This window comes from Eriocheir sinensis, chromosome 28 (assembly GCF_024679095.1).
Source record: "Eriocheir sinensis breed Jianghai 21 chromosome 28, ASM2467909v1, whole genome shotgun sequence".
Lineage (NCBI taxonomy): Eukaryota > Metazoa > Arthropoda > Malacostraca > Decapoda > Varunidae > Eriocheir > Eriocheir sinensis.
In genome coordinates, this window is record NC_066536.1 from 14,149,885 (window position 1) to 14,166,662 (window position 16,778).

Genomic DNA, 16,778 nt, shown 5'->3' on the forward strand with positions numbered 1-16,778 from the left:
TGCTCCTCCCTCCAATACGTTCCACTCCATTCCTTCACCCCTTTTCCTTCATTCCTTCTTCCTTTCCTCTCTCCCCCTCCTTCATTCCTCCCCTTTCCCCACCCACCTGTCCCTCCGTAGCACCTGTTCACTAATTAGCTCTTCTTTTACCTGTCCTTAATCAGACTAATCAATCACAGGTGCGTCCCGTGAGACAGACCTAATGAACCGCTCACTAAGGAGGAAAAATGAGGGTACAAATGTTACCTGTATTTTTTGTTTGTTTATTTTTTGTTTTTGTTTTCACTTACTCTCATTCTCAGTCTCAGTCGTCTCTCTTTCTTTCTTCTTCCTTTCTTCTTCTTCTTCCTCCTCTTCTTCCTTCCTTCATGAATAATTGTCTCTTCCTCCTCTTTCTCCTTCTCCTCATCTTTCCTCATTCTCTGGTCATTTCCATACGTTTATTCCCTACTTCTCCTTCTCCTCCTCCTCTTCCTCCTTCGTTCTTTTCCTCTCTCTCTCTCTCTCTCTCTCTCTCTCTCTCTCTCTCTCTCTCTCTCTCTCTCTCTCTCTCTCTCTCTCTCTCTCTCTCTCTCTCTCTCTCTCTCTCTCTCTCTCTCTCCTCTTTTTCCTCCTCAAAGCTTCATCTCTCCTTCTCCTTCTCTTTGTGTCTTCGTTTCAGAATCACCTCAAATTCCTTCTTTCGCTTGATTTTTTTCCTCTCTCTGTCTCTCTCTCTCTTTCCCTCAGATTTACCGCGCGGGGATTTGAGGCTCAGAGGCTTCTTAAGAGGAGGGAAGAGTCTCGTCTTTTTTTGTATATATATTTTACCTGTTTTTATTTTTATACTTTTAATTTTTCGGTTTTGTTAGTTTTTGTGTTACCTACGTTGACACACATACATACGAACACACATACACACAATCATACACACAGAGACCCGTAGACCTTCCCCTCCCCCCCACACACACATTCACCCCCTTCCTCTCTTTCTCTCCCTGTTTAATATTATTCTTCCCCTTCCTCTCCATTCTCCCTTATTTCCAATCCAACTTATATATATTTCATTCAGTCTTTCCTTTCTTCCTCCCTTCCTTCCTTCCTTCCCACCCTTCCTTCCTTCCTTCCTTCTTTCCTTCCTTTCCTCCCTCTCTTCATACACGTAACCGTCACCTCCTCTTTTTTTTTCTTTTCTTTTTCTAGCGTTATATATATTTACCTTTGATGTGCCAGAACGAGGTCATAAAAGTTCCAACCTACTAAAGTGACTGAAGTTTTGAGTCATATTTTTTTTTGGAACGTTTCTCTCCTCCTCCAGTCCTCGTCTCTCCATCCCACGAGGAGGAACGTTGATATAACCTCATTTTTTTATAGTTATTTTCTTTTATTCACGTTCACAACAATTCGTGTATGTAGTTCTTTTTAACCATCATGTTCTTTTATTCATCTCAAAGCAGCAGTTGAGGAAGAGGGAAAGGAGGGAGAGGGAAAGAAGGAGTAGGAGGAGGAGGAGGTGGAAACGAGACAGGAAGAGGAGGAGGAGGAGAAGGAGGAGGAGGTAAATTAGTGGGTAATGAGAGGAAGATAATTAATGGAGCAAAAAAGAAAGGTAGGAGAAGGAGGAGGAAGAAGATGGAGACAGTCGAGGAAGTAGGCAGTAGCAGCAACAGTAGTAGTAGCAGTAGTAGTAGTAGTAGTAGCAGTAGTAGTAGTAGTAGCTTTGAGGGTCTGTTTTTTCCACTATTCCGCTCAGACCTAACACCCAACAGACAACTTCGTGCGTCTATAAAAAAAATAAAAAACATAAACAAGTCGAGTCTTCTTCACGGCCGCCGATCCTTCAGCGGCCAGCAAGTCATCCGAATCCAATCCCCCGAAAAGGTTCCAAGACTGATCGCCTGACTGGCCGTTGTTTTTAGATACTATTTTTCGGCTTACTGGAAATGACTTATTTTCTTTTGTTTTGTTCTTCACCCTGGGATAGATAGATAGATAGATAGATAGATAAAAGGAGGGATAGGTAGAAGCATAGATACAGTGATAAATATATAGATAGATAGAGAGATTGAGAGATTGAGAGAGAGAGAGAGAGAGAGAGAGAGAGAGAGATCGTCAGGGGGGGGGGGGGGAAGAACTTCATTAATCACCGGATATCAACCTTTATTGAAACACTTCTCTCTAAAAGTACACACGGATTAGTAAACTTGTTTGATTCCGTAAGGTGTGTGTGTGTGTGTGTGTGTGTGTGTGTGTGTGTGTGTGTGTGTGTGTGTGTGTGTGTGTGTGTCTATTTACAGGTGTTTTTTAATTTATGTTCTTGTAAATTTGTTTCGAGTGTGTATTTTTGTATGTATGTATGTATGTATGAGCCGATCTTTATGTGTGTATGTTTGTTTGTGTGCGTATGTGTCTACGTTTGTATGTCTGTATGTGTGTATGTATGTATGTATGTATGTATGGATATATTAATGCACATGTATATTGGAATAAGACTAGGCATATGAGTCTGTTTATACATTAAAGGTTTTCTCTCTCTCTCTCTCTCTCTCTCTCTCTCTCTCTCTCTCTCTCTCTCTCTCTCTCTCTCTCTCTCTCTCTCTCTCTCTCTCTCTCTCTCTCTCTCTCTCTCTCTCTCTCTCTCTCTCTCTTACTAATTAATTACTCCACAGCCTCGAAGGGGGAGTGGGGAGGAAGGGGAGTGGGGAGGTGGGGGAGTTCGGGGTATGCCACAGGGGGAGCGTCAGCCCCTCTTCTTTTCTCTGCGGCAAAAGTTTGAGAAGGGAAGAATGGTTAGGGAGGAGGAACAGGGAGGGGAAGAGGAGGAGGAGGAGGAGGAGGAGGAGGAGGAGGAGGAGGAGAAAGTAGGTGGTAGTAACAGTAGTAGTAGTAGTAGTAGTAGTAGTAGTAGTAGTAGTAGTAGTAGTAGTAGAAGTAGTAATAGTAGTTGTAGTAGTAATGAAAATATCGTCAGAAATATAATCAGAAAAAAAAGAAAAACGAAGGGAAGAATAAGATGAAAAAAAAACGGGAAGGAGGTGCAGGAAGGGATAAGGAAGTGGTGGAAAGGAAGGGAAGGGAAGGGAAGGGAACGAAAGGAAAGGAAAAGGAAATAAAGGAAAGGAAAGGGAAGGGAAGGGAAGGCAAGGGAAGGGAAAGAAAGGAAAGGGAAGGGAAAGAAAGGGAAGGGAAGGGAAGGGAAGGTAGTGGGGAGGATGGTTACCTTACTCGCTACCTTTATTAATACCTACACCTGTATACACACTACACCGACACCTATAAGTATGATAACGTGGTATTTATATTAATCATTGCATCTTTCAAATTCCTAGCATGTATACTGTTTATTTAATACGTGTACACATTCATTCCCCTATACATACACGCACACACATACATACATAAATATACACATGTTCGTCCTTCTCATTCTTAAACCATTATGATACATCCTTGCACAGAAGACTTACATATTGGCAGACGGAGACAGAGTGATAGACATAGAGGTAAACAAGCAGACAGGTACGAGACTCACGTGATACAGAGAGTGCATAACGCCATTGTCGGGTGTTGTGTGACTATTTATAGGTTGTGTAGTGGGCGTGTTAGTGTAGTCATGATGGAGTAGTGTAGTGTTGAAGTTGTATGGGACGTTAGTAGTATCGGAGTAGAAGTAGTGATGATAGGAGTAATAGTTGTGATGTTAGTAGTTGTGGCATCAGGTTTAGCAGTAGTGATGTTGTAGTTGTATGTGGCGTCAGTAGTGTTTGTGTAGAAGTAGTTGTAGTAACAGTAATAGGAGTGATAATTGGAGTAATAGCAGTTGTGATGTTAGTAGTTGTGTCATCAGGATTAGCAGTAGTGATGTTGTAGTTGTATGTGGCGTCAGTAGTGTTGGTGTAGTAGTAACTGATAGGAGTACTGGTAGTAGTTATGTTAATAGTTGTAGCAGTAGTAGTAGTGATATTGCAGGTGTGTTCTGTCTGTGTGTGTGGCGGTGGCGGCGCGGCGCTGTCGTGTGGGTCAACAAACACAGGAAGGGAGAAGGCGGAGAGGAGCGAAGCAACAGTTGTATCACAGGAGGTAAATGTACCAGTTCACCGACACGCGTGAAGGATCAGGAAGCCAGCACGATGACGAGGGCCCTGCCAGCACCCCATCCCCCCGCAATTTCACCCCTCGCCCTCAGTGACGTAATCCTCCCCAGGGCCCCCGGAAACACCCCAGTCCTATTTGGTCTTCCCCGCATACCCAGAGAATGCCCCAGACAAGGACATAGGGCTTTTTTCGGCGGTCCTTGGGCTCACGTTCCTGCCTTGTCCGCGTCGGTGGCCTGGGCCGCGGGCGTCGCCTCCTCGGGACGGCCCAGCGTCAGGTCCTCCACCCCTCGTGTCAGGTCTTTGTCGTCCTTCGTCTCCTCCTCCTCATCATCATTATTCTTCTCGTCCTCTTGTTTTGATTCGTGGTCCTTCGCGTCCCCTTCACCTCCCTCCTTCCCGGGGCTGCCTGGGGACGGGGCGTCGTCAGGGGGCGGCGCGCCGTCCGGAGTGTGCGGGCCCTCAGTGGTGGCGCGGCGTGGGCCATGGCCGTGGGAACTGGCGTTGGTGTCGTCCTGTGGGAGGTTGTCGTCGCCGGGTAGTGCGGCGTCCTGGGTGGGCGCGGCGTTTCCTGGAGTCTTTTGTGGCGTGCTGGGTTCCAAGGGCGTGGTGGCACCGGAGTGATGGGCGTGGTGGTGGTGATGGTGGTGGTTGTGCCCATGGTGGTGATGGTGGTGGTTGTGCCCATGGTGGTGGTTGTGCCCATGGTGGTGCTGCTGGTGCGCTGTGGCGACGGCAGCAGCGGCTTCCACCTCCTCGTCCACCTCCTCGACGGACTCCTGCTGCGTGGCGGTGGTGACGGCCTTGAGGCGCGCCGATATGCGGGACAGGACGGCGTTGGAGGCGGCCATGTTGACCGTCCGCAGCAGGTGGCCCTCGGCGTGGCGGCTGTGCAGCTCCTGGAAGTGCACCACGTTGGCCATGGCCGCCGGCGTGGCCAGCGAGTGGCTTCTTTTCTCTCTCACGACGAGGTGGTCTCCAAACCTGGTGGGGGAGGAGCTGACCAGTGAGAGTGACTTTTCGAAGAAGGTGTACATTTTCTCGGCCTTCGGGGAGATGCTGGAGGGCGAGCGGGAGCCGTCCTCGTGCTCCAGGCCCAGCTTCTTGAGGCAGCTCTCCGTGCACGTCCCACAAGACTCGCACCGCCCGCCCAGCGCCTCGAAGCCCGCCTGCGTGTCCTTAATCTCCGGCCGCTCCACCACCAGCCGGGCGTGCTCCTGGTGGGGGGAATGGATGAGTGCGTCAGTAGAGGTGTGTGGCGGGAGGTGGGCAAGGCAAGGCAAGGTGGCATGACTGAAGGGGCGTGTTAGGGGAGCTGCCTAGGGGGATGGTAGCAAGAAGAAGAAGAGGAGGAGAAAGGAGAAGATAGAGGAAGGTAAGGAGGTCAAGTATTGATATGGTTAATTAAGGTTAGGCTAGCAATATGATAGCTAATATACTACTAATGAATTGGGAAGACGTACAGTAGCAGCAGAAGTAGTAACAGTAGCAGTAGTAGTAGTAGTAGTAGGAGGAGGAGGAGGAAAAGGAGGAAGAGGAGGAGGAGGAGGAGGATCAGCATCAGAGGTCGTAGTAGCAATATTATAGTGGTCGATACTGTTATAGTGATTTTAGTAATATTAGCAGAAGGAATATTTATAGTCTCTCTCTCTCTCTCTCTCTCTCTCTCTCTCTCTCTCAAGGTCTCCAAGTCAACGAAATGATGGACTCTTGAAACGGTTACGAGCCATAAAAATATTCTAATGCGGATATAATGTTGCCCTTAGGCCTTCCCTCCCTTCCTCCTCCCCTCCCCCTCCTACCCTCCTCCTCCCCCTCTTCTTCGCTCTGTCTTGCCTAGGGCGTCGCGGTTGCCATGGTGACGAGAGGACGTGATACCTCGACACGTGATGGTGAGAGATGGTGACTTCCTGATTGATAGTGAGTGATGGTGAGTGAGACTGATGGTAACGGGTGAGAGTGGTGGTGATGGGTGATGGTGGTGGGTGATGGTGAGACTGATGGTAATGGGTGATAGTGGTGGTGAGTGACTGGTGGTGAGACTGATGGTGACTGACTAGCTGATGGTGAGGGATAGTGAGTCAGACTGATGATGTGTGATGGTGAACGACTGAATGATGAAGGTGATAAGTGATGGTGACTGACTGGCTGAATGACTAATGGTGACTGACTGACTGAATGACTGATGGTGACTGACTAGCTGACCGAGTGGTGGGTGATAGTGACGCTTACTGACTTGCTGATGGTGAAAGACGGTGACTTTTAAGAATTGTCTGTGGCTGGTGTGGTAACTGACGAAGAAGAAGGAGGAAGAGGAGGAGGAGGAGGAGGAGGAGGAGGAGTCATGAGATAATTTAGGACATTACTAAGAAGTGATGATGGACATGTATGCAGAGAGAGAGAGAGAGAGATTTACATAGATTTACATAGAAAATCAGACCACACAGACCCCATGGTCCAGACTTGGTGGTCTGTCCTTAAACCTAAGTGATTTTACATTAATCAGTAGACTCCAAAACGTTGCATTTCTACTCTAGTTGATATTAAGTTGAAGGAAGTGACGGTCGAGCTTATTTTTGAAGGAGTCAATCGTGTTACACTGGACCACTGACGGTGGAAGCTTATCCCATTCTCGCACTACAACGTTGGTGAAGAAAAATTTGGTGCAGTCTGAATTTACTTGTCTACATCTGAGTTTTACGCCATTGTTCCTCGTGCGCAAAGTGTCATCGATCATAAACAATGTTGATCTGTCTACATTCGTGAAACCATTAAGTATTTGGCGACGTTTCTCAAGAGAGAGAGATACATTGCCTAAGGATATGAATATGCAGAAGCACACACACACACACACACACACACACACACACACACACGACAATAGTGATTCTTAGAACTAAAATCCCCTCTCTCTCTCTCTCTCTCTCTCTCTCTCTCTCTCTCTCTCTCTCTCTCTCTCTCTCTCTCTCTCTCTCTCTCTCTCTCTCTCTCTCTCTCTCTCTCTCTCGCTCTCTCTCTCTCTCTCTCTCTCTCTCTCTCTCTCTCTCTCTCTCTCTCTCTCTCTCTCTCTCTCTCTCTCTCTCTCTCTCTCTCTCTCTCTCTCTCTCTCTCTCTCTCTCTCTCTCTCTCTCTCTCTCTCTCTCTCTCTCTCTCTCTCTGTCTCTCTCTCTCTCTCTCTCTCTCTCTCTCTATCTCTCTCTCTCTCTCTCTCTCTCTCTCTCTCTCTCTCTCTCTCTCTCTCTCTCTCTCTCTCTCTCTCTCTCTCTCTCTCTCTCTCTCTCTCCTCCTCCCTGTCGAGTGTTTACAGGAAGTTCAGAATGGTATGAATCTGGGAATGAAGAAGGAGAGGAAGGAGGAGGAGGAGAAAGAGGAGAATGGAGAACGCGAAGGAGGATGAAAGAGGAGGAGGAGGAGGAGGAGGAGGAATAGGTGGGCTCTCAGATCTCGACCCAGCAATGCAAACCACTTCTACCTAAATTGTCCGTATGAGGTGGTCTGTCCTTCGAACCAAACTCACCGCAACAAACACCCAAACACGCTTCAGGGAGACAACTCAAAGGCTTCTGCGGGTATCTGATTGTTTGGGGTTATTGCTGAGTTTGTGTCGGGGGGGTGGGGGGGGGGAAGGAGGAAGGGGGGAGTCATGTTACATCAGCTATCTAGTGGAGGGACGCTCAGCACCCGACTCAACATACACAGGTGGTAATCCAGCCTTCTCTGTACCCATACTCAACATTTCTTCAGGACTCACACCCACCCACATAAGATAAGGCTTTCGTCGAGGTTGTTGTGGGTATATCCATGGGTAGTTGTATGAGCCTAGTGATAGTCTGACAAGGGCTTTTACACCCTGAATTTGAAAACACTAATCAGAATTCGACTTCCCTTTTCTGTGGTCTTTGGAAATTCTGGTTGCGAGAGTCTAAAGTGAGTGAGCATACGGGCCCTGGGTTGTTGCGGGAGGGTCGGGTCGGTATTCCTGAACGCTCCCGACTCTAATCATTTATTTCTAAAGGCTAAAAAAAGAGGTCAAACGCTTTCTCATGTGCAATATAGATAGATAGAGACAGACAGACAGATAGACAGATAGATAGACAGACATAGAGATAGAGATAGAGATAGAGATAGAGAAAGGGAAAAGGAAAAGGAAAAGGAAAAGGAGAGAGAGAGACACACACGCAGGGATGAAGCCATGAGACAGAGGCAAGATAATGAGATCATTAAGAGAGATTTAGCTGTGTGTGTGTGTGTGTGTGTGTGTGTGTGTGTGTTTGTGTGTGTGTGTGTGTGTGTGTGTGTGTGTGTTTGGAAAAGTTTAGACAGTGAGACAAGTGCAGGAAAACTTACGAAGCGTTTAGAGAAAAATAATAATAAACAAAAACCAAGGAAGAATTGAAGTTCCTGAATATGAGAAAACTTCGGCTTCAGGGAACAGATAATTTAAGTCAGCGGAAAAATAGATGCATAAGAGTTTCAGTAAGCTAAGTAAATAAGTCAAGATAGGGAAGTGAGGTGAATCTTGTGCCGCGAAAGCCGTATCACACTAAGAAACTTTCAAGACATCTCTGAAAAAAAAAAAAAAAAAAAATCCTCTCCAACAACGACATCGCGGAAGAAGCCAAACACGATATCTATGAACGTTCGAAATAGATAAAAATAAAAATAAATCAGCAAACAGACCAAAAAGGAAGTTATATTGCAAGAAAATGAAGGAAAAAAAGAAATGGAACGGTGACCACGACATGAGTTTGGCCAGAATTTACAGTCTTTTCCTAATTTCAAGTTTTGGTGATTTAGATACCTTCCCTCCTTCTTCCATATACATAATAATAATAATAATAATAATAATAATAATAATAATAATAATAATAATAATAATAATAATAATAAGATGGAGAGCGAGAAAGGGAAAGTGACGAAAGATTAGGTAAGGAGGAGGAGGAAGAGGAGGAGGAGAAGGAGGAGGACGAGGAGTAAGAGAAGTAGAAAGAGGAGAAAAAGGAGGAAGAGGAGGAAAAGGAGGAGCAGAGGAAGAGGAGAAGGGGACGAGAAAAAAAAGGAGGAGGAGGACGAGGAGTAAGAAAAGTATTAAGAGGAGTATTAGGATGAGAAAAAACGAGGAAGAGGAGTTTGAGGAAGAGGAGGAAACGGAGGAGCAGAGGAAAAGGAGAAGGGGAGGAAAAAAAGGAGGAGGAGGAGGAGGAAAAGATGCAAGGATGAACTTTCCAGGGCAACGCTGAAGGAAGGGGGGAGGGGGAGGCGTCCCTTCGAACCCCTCCTTATATGTTGACAGGCGGTAACGAGAGAGAGAGAGAGAGAGAGAGAGTAATATGTTCCCCGTGTAAGACCCAGTTAACGACTTTCTAGACAAGTAAATTGAATTAGTTTTGCCTGAGAGAGAGAGAGAGAGAGATGTGTAAGAAATAAAAGCAAATAAAAGGAAAGACTAACAGAGGATTTTGGAAAGGAGAGAAGAAGAAAAAATGGGAAAGTGAAAGAGAAGGAGGAGGAGGAGGAGGAGGAGGAGGAGGAGGAGGAAGAAGAGGGAAGATAATTATGAGAACACACGTTAGATTAAAATTACCACTTTCTTTTTTCCTCCTCCTCCTCCTCCTGCTTAACCTCGCTCTCCTCTTTCTGCACATTTCCTCCTTCTATTCCAAACACACACACACACACACACACACCTTCTCCTTCTCGTGTATCAGCGGCAGGGACTGGGTGGGCGCGTCCCGGTCCGCTATCCCGAAGGTCGCCGCCAACAGGTTCCCCGCTGAAGGCTTCCGCTCCCCCAGCAGGATGTGGCTGTACGGGGGGCGCTTCCTCCGGGGGCTGGGGGAGGCCGACGAGGACACGGTTTCATCCTGAGGGAACAGACGGGGTAGTAGTAGTAGTAGTAGTAGTAGTAGGAGGAGGAGGAGGAGGAGGAGTTTTAGTAGTGGTAGTAGTAGTAGTAGTAGTAGTAGTTGTAGTAGTAATAGTAGCAATAGTAACCTAATCAACAATGCTACCTCTAGAAATGGCAGTAACAGTACCATAAATATAAGTAGAAACAGCAATAATAATAATAATAATAATAATAATAATAATAATAATAATGATGATAATAACAACCATAATTATAATGTTTTAAGACTGAAAGATTACGAAGCAACTAATTAAACAAGGGATGTCTCATGTATAGCTTAACAAGGGCGTGGAGAGCTTGTTAGGCGGGCGGGCAGGTGTTAGGACAAGGTGTGGGCGGGAGAGAAGAATTGCGGGAGAGTCACCAGGTAGGGAAGGTGTGGAGGAGATAAGCAGGTAAAGGGAGGAAAGGATGTGGAGGAGAGGGAGGGAAAGGAGGAGTGCTATCGTAAATCCATACAAGAGGAAATTGATGTCTGTGGGGGAGAGAGAGAGAGAGAGAGCGTAAATAATTTAGTAGTCTCATTGTAACCCATCTCTCTCTCTCTCTCTCTCTCTCTCTCTCTCTCTCTCTCTCACACACACACACACACACACACACACACACACACACACACACACACACACACACACACACACACACACACACACACACACACACACACACACACACACACACACACACCCCCACACACGTTCCTTAATGGCGCAGCTATGAATCGTCGAGTTAAAAAAAAACGAAAAAAAAAAAAATAACGCCGCTTTGATTTCAGTGAACGTTTTTTTCCTCTTCCATTTTTTTTCCTTTCCGTGCGTGGCCACTTGTGTGTGTGTGTGTGTGTGTGTGTGTGTGTGTGTGTGTGTGTGTGTCGCTCACTCACGCTCTCAGTCGAATTATGGGCTTTATTTTCTTCCTCCTTTTCTTTTCACCTTTGTTTAGTTATTGTTTTTGTTGTTATTCTCTTCTCCTATACCTTGGTTTTCATATTTTTCTTATATTTATGTGAGGGAACTACGAACTCTATCAATGTTCTCTTCTCCCTACTCATTCCTTCTCTTCCTGTCCTCTCTACGTGTGTTTCATCAGGACGTGAGTGAGTGAGAACCATTGAACGGGAAGCCCCTTTAGACCGCCTTCCTTTTCATCTCACAAACTTCTTCCAGGCCTCTCACTTCCATCCATCTATCAGGACCCTCATTCACGCTTCCCCGATCACTAATGCTTCAAAAATCGTCTCTTCGTCCCCATCACATTCACCTCCAAGCGTTTATCTCCTCTACTCCATCAACCTTCCCCTCTTCTTTAGTTACGTTGCTGTACATTGGTCCATTAACGCCTACCATCCTCTATTCAGCTCTTGTCCAGGACCTCTCTTCATCTACTTAGTTATCCTACTCGTTCGTTCTTTTGTGCTGTATTTTTTGTTCACCTCCTCCTTCTCCTCCTCTTCTTTAGTCACCTTCCTGCAGACTGGTCCATTAACTCCTACCATCCCCTCATCGGCTCTTGTCCATCTCCTCCATCCAATTCGTTATCTCACTCATTCTTTTGTGCTGCGTTTTCGTTCCCTTTCTCCTCCTGCATACAAACTACTTCCCTTCTTCTTTAGTCACGTTGCTGAAGACTAGTCCATTAACGCCTGCCATCCCCCTCTTCGGCTCTTGTCCATCTCCTCTCTCCATCCACTTAGTTATCTCACTCACTTGTTCTTTTTTTTTGCGGCATACTCGTTCACTAATTTTATCACTCCCTTTGTTGCTTTTCCACATCCCTTCTCTCCTTTATCTACGTTGCGGTTTCTATCTCATTCTTCTGCGCTACTTACTCGTTCATTAACTCTATCATCGCCTCTGTGGTTCTTTTGTATCTATTCTTTTTAATGTTTTCTTTACCTTTCTTCATTCTTCCTTCTCTCTCCTCCTTCTCCTCTCTTCCTTTTCTTCGTTCTCACTTTGTTTTTGTTCTCTTCCTCATTGTTGTTCTCGTTCTTCCCTTCCTCCTCCTCATCATCATCATCCTCATCCTCCTCCTTATCTTCGTCCTCGTTCCTGTTCTCGTCCTCTTCCTCCTTGTCGTTCTCGTTCTTTTTCTCCTCCTTCTCATTATCCTCCTCCTCCTCCTCCTTATCTTCGTCCTCGTCCTTGTTCTCGTTCTCTTCCTCCTCGTCGTTCTCGTTCTTCCCTTCCTCCTCCTCCTCATTATCCTCCTCCTCTTTCTCCTTATCTTCGTCCTCGTCCTTGTTCTCGTCCTCTTCCTCCTCGTCGTTTTCGTTCTTCCCTTCCTGCTCCTCCTCCTCCTCCTCCTCCTCCTCCTCCTCCTTATCTTCGTCCTCGTCCTTGTTCTCGTCCTCTTCCTCCTTGTCGTTCTCGTTCTTCCCCTCCTCCTCCTCCTCCTCCTCCTCCTATCCTTTTTTTCTTTTACCGATTTGAAGATCAGCGCAAAATTGGTTCTTGTTCTCTCGCACCTGTTCTCAAATGATCACTTTTTAATAGTTTTCTGTGCTGTTTCGCGTTCACATTTCCGTATCTCCTTTTAAAAGTGACTCGAATTTGCATGAAAGCGTTTCGACTTATTTTTTTCCACCCACCACCGAAGCAACTATTATTTTTCTAACTCCTTGATTTGCATTTCTCTGATCTCCTTTTTTCATTGTTGTTTTCATTCGTATTTTCATTCTTGTTTTCATTCGTATTTTCATTCTTGTTTTCATTCATATTTTCATTCTTGTTTTCATTCATATTTTCATTGTTGTTTTCATTCATATTTTCATTCTTGTTTTCATTCATATTTTCATTCTTGTTTTCATTCATATTTTCATTCTTGTATTCATTCATATTTTCATTCTTGTTTTCATTCATATTTTCATTCTTGTTTTCATTCATATTTTCATTCTTGTTTTCATTCATATTTTCATTGTTGTTTTCATTCATATTTTCATTCTTGTTTACATTCATATTTTCATTCTTGTTTTCATTCATATTTTCATTCTTGTTTTCATTCATATTTTCATTCTTGTTTTCATTCATATTTTCGTGTCTCATTCCGAAAAGTAACCTACACGTACATGAAACAGTGGTACTAATTTCCTCCGCCACCAACACAATCTCTATTTTTCTAACTTTTCGATTTTCATTTTTCCAATTTCTCTTTTTCATTGTTGTTTTTCATTCACATTTCCTTATCCCATTCCAAAAAGTGGTCAAAAGGTACACAAACGATTTGACTAATTTCCTCCACCACCGAAACGACCTTTATTTCTCTAACTGCTTGATTTTCATTTCTCTCATTTTCATTGTTGTTTTCATTCACATTTCCTTATCCCATTACAAAAAGTGGCCTAAACTGCATTAAACAGATTTGACTCCTTTTTCCCATCACCAAAACAAACTTTATTTCTCAAACTGCTAGATTTTCATTTCTCTCATTTTCATTGTTGTTTTCATTTATATTTCCTTATCCCATTACAAAAAGTGTCCAAAAGATACATAAACAGATTTGACTAATTTTTTACACCACCAAAACAACCTTAAATTTCTCTTAACATCTCCATTTTAATTTCTCTAATCTCTCATTTTATTGTTGTTTTCATTCACATTCCCTTATCTCACTCCAAAAAGTGGCAAAAAGGTACATAAACAGATTAAACTCATTCCCCCCCTACGAAACAAATTTTATTTCTCTAACGGCTTTATTTGTATTTATTTCACCTCTCATTTTGCCCTTTCTTCTTCCCTTTCCGCCATAAACACACCCACACTCGCGTATCTCATTCCAAAAAATAATTAAACGTATGCGAAACAGATTTGGCTAATTATTCCTACCACCGAAAAAAAACTTAATTTCTCTAACTGCTTGATTTCCATTTCTCCAATCTCTCATTTTGCCCTTTCTTCTTTCTCCCTTTCCGCCGTAAATACGCGTATCTCATTCCAAAACCATTACCCACGAACACGGAGCTCCCTTTGTAGCCGCATTGATCTGCATCCCGAATTCGCCTTTGTCTACACGGCTCTAATCCCCTTTTTTTTGGCACATATATTTGTGATCCTCGCTCCACAATAGCTTCCATTTACATAAGCCGTCCCCCGCATCAATTTCCATCCTTTCCTTTCTCTCCCGCTGAAAGCCTCCCACCCACTCCTTAACGCGAGCCCCTCTGCACCACATTGGTTATCCCTTTGATCTGTTCGGCTGGCTTGCATCCCTAATACCTCCTTACACCCCCTCCCTGTCTTATCGCCTCCATCACACTCCCACCCACTCCCTCAAGGATACGTGCCGATATAGGGAGTTTGCAAGTTAACACACACGTATACCCCCTTTCTTGTCCCTTTCAATTCACTCCCAAACACTCCCTTTAGGAAACGTACAGGTATATTGGGAGGCTGCAAGCTAGAACACCCACTCATTCCCTCTTTTGTCCCCGTTCATTCAGTTATCCTCGTCAGTATTTGTTTACCTTTTGTTTTACTGAGTTGTGACAAGCATATTTATGGTCTGAAATCACTGCTACATCGTGAAGCAAGGAGTGTACGAGCCTGAAGTCAGCTCTCGACAACCCATTAATATGTATACCTTCTGCGTCGCCCCCGTTCATATCTTTATTAACTTCTCTTGGAATATTTTAGTGTTGTGCGCCGGAACTTTCAGTCATAGCCACTCTAAGTCACGCATAGTCACTCCCTCCCGCATCCACTTCCTTTCAACAACTTCTTTTAACATCCCACTACACTGCATGGCTCACAAACCTTGCTCTGTATCACCACCACCGCCACCACCGCCACATCATCATCCTCTTCCTTTCTTCCTCCTCCTCCTCAAGTGCTTATCTTCCCCCAGCATCCTTTATTATCGCACTCCGCTCTTGTCCACCTCGTCCTGTCATCTCCTCTTACTCTCCCAAGCCGCTCTTTATTCCCTCACTAAAATTGTTATAAGCCGCACATTCCCCTTGCTCAGTCTTCGCTCCTTCCTTCGTCTTTCCTGCGTCCTCCACCACCCCATCACTCACGCTGTCCCTCTCCCGTTCCTTCCTTTCCAACCACTTTTCCATGATCTCAATACGTCTCCATCTCTTTCCCATGACATTCTCTATACTGCAATATCACCTCAGTCTTCCTCCTCCTCTTCCTCCTCCTCCTTCGTCCTCTGCATTCCAACGTCTTTTCCATCGTCATTGTCATCGTCTTCCGTGTCTCACCTGTCCGTTTTTATTGTCTTTGTTTGAATATTTCGTACAATTTCTTTAGTTTCTTCGCCTTCCTTCTATTCCCTCTTTTTTCCATTCTCACCGAACGTCCCTTACCAACGCTACGTCTTTAATTTTTCTTCTTTTTCTTCTTGTTCTTGTTCTACTTCTTCTTGTCCTTGTTCTTGTACTTGTTCTTGTTCTTGTTCTTCTTCATCTTCTTCTTCTTCTTCTTCTTCTTCTTCTTCTTCTTCTTCTTCTTCTTTTTCTTCTTCTTCGTCTTCTTTTTCTTCTTCTTCTTCCCCTTCAGTCTCCACCACTACACCACCAGTTTTCCTCCGAGTTCCTCCTGTCTTCTCTCCTTTCCTCCATCTCCCTGTTTCCTTCCTTCCTTTCTCCTCCATCGTATTATCTTGCTCGTCCCTCCTCCTCCTCCTCCTATCCTCTTTCCCCACCATCATCTCCTCGAATTGTTTCCTTCCTCTGGTCTTTCACATCACGATACTTTTGCCTTATTCCTTATTATTATTCTTGCTCTTCCTCCTCCTCCTCTCTCCTCTTTCTCCTTTTCCTCCTTTTCTTCGTCCTCGTCCTGGTTCTCGTCCTCTTCCTCCTCTTCGTACTTTCCTCGTTCTTTCCCTCCTCCTCCTCCTCTTCCTCTCTCCTCCTTCTCCTCTTCTTCCTCTCCTATTCTTCGTCCTCGTCTTTGTTCTCGTCCTCTTCCTCCTCGTCGTCCTTTCCTCATTCTTTCCCGCCTCCTCCTCCTCCTCCTCCTCCTCCTCCTCCTCCTCCTCCTCCTCCTCTCTCCTCCTCCTCCTCTCTCCTCATCCTCCTCCTCCTCCTCCTCCTCTCTCCTCCTCCTCTCCTATTCTTCGTCCTCGTCTTTGTTCTCGTCCTCCTCCTCCTCGTCGTCCTTTCCTCATTCTTTCCCGCCTCCTCCTCCTCCTCCTCCTCCTCCTCCTTTCATTATTCAGGCGTGTGGGACATTCCTGATGAGAGGTTCTTTTATGCGTTTCCACTAAACTTAATCATTGCTTTTTCCTTTTCCTTTTTTTTCTTTTTTTTCCTCTTTCACTTCAGATTTCCTTTCCTTCCTCCCGCAACTCTTCAATTATTTTTTCCTAAGAGTTGCAATTTTCGTGTTATTTTCTTTTCTTTTCTTTTCTCCACTTCCTTCCTTCCTTCCTTCCTCCTAGAGTGCCTTGACCTCATTTTTATTCTGTCTTTTCTTTCGCTCTTGCATTTTTCTCTTTTTCTTTTCTTTTTTTACATTTTTCTCACTCGTGTGCCGAATTTATTTATGGTGAGTCTACGTTTATTTTATTTTATTTTTATTTATGTATTTATTTTAGTTTTGCGTCATGTTTTTTATCCTGCATTTTTTTCTGTTGTTCACGTTGTTTATTATTATTGTTATTGTCTTTTTTAGTGTTATTTACAGAATCTTTTGTTGTTGTGTGTTTTATCTATGTTTTTATTTGTTTATTTTTACAATATTTTTTTCTTACTATCTCTTTTATTTCACGTTTTTTTCTCCTTTATGGCGTTCTACTTTTTTAAACACTCCCTCCTCTTTCTCTTCTCATTTATCTGTTCTTCTCTGCCCTTT

General features: G+C 44.5%; 1 protein-coding gene across 1 annotated transcript in view; it reads right to left on the reverse strand.

Moving 5' to 3' along the window:
- Nucleotides 1-2,122: 2,122 nt before the first annotated feature.
- Nucleotides 2,123-16,778, reverse strand: part of LOC127004603 (uncharacterized) — a 39,441-nt gene continuing 24,785 nt past the window's right edge. Inside the window, exons 3-4 of the mRNA XM_050872595.1 lie at nucleotides 9,761-9,937; nucleotides 2,123-5,290 (exon numbers count right to left, since the gene is read on the reverse strand). Coding sequence (XP_050728552.1) covers nucleotides 4,280-5,290; nucleotides 9,761-9,937 — 1,188 coding nt within the window. The 3' untranslated portion in view covers nucleotides 2,123-4,279. The remainder of the gene's footprint in view (nucleotides 5,291-9,760; nucleotides 9,938-16,778) is intronic.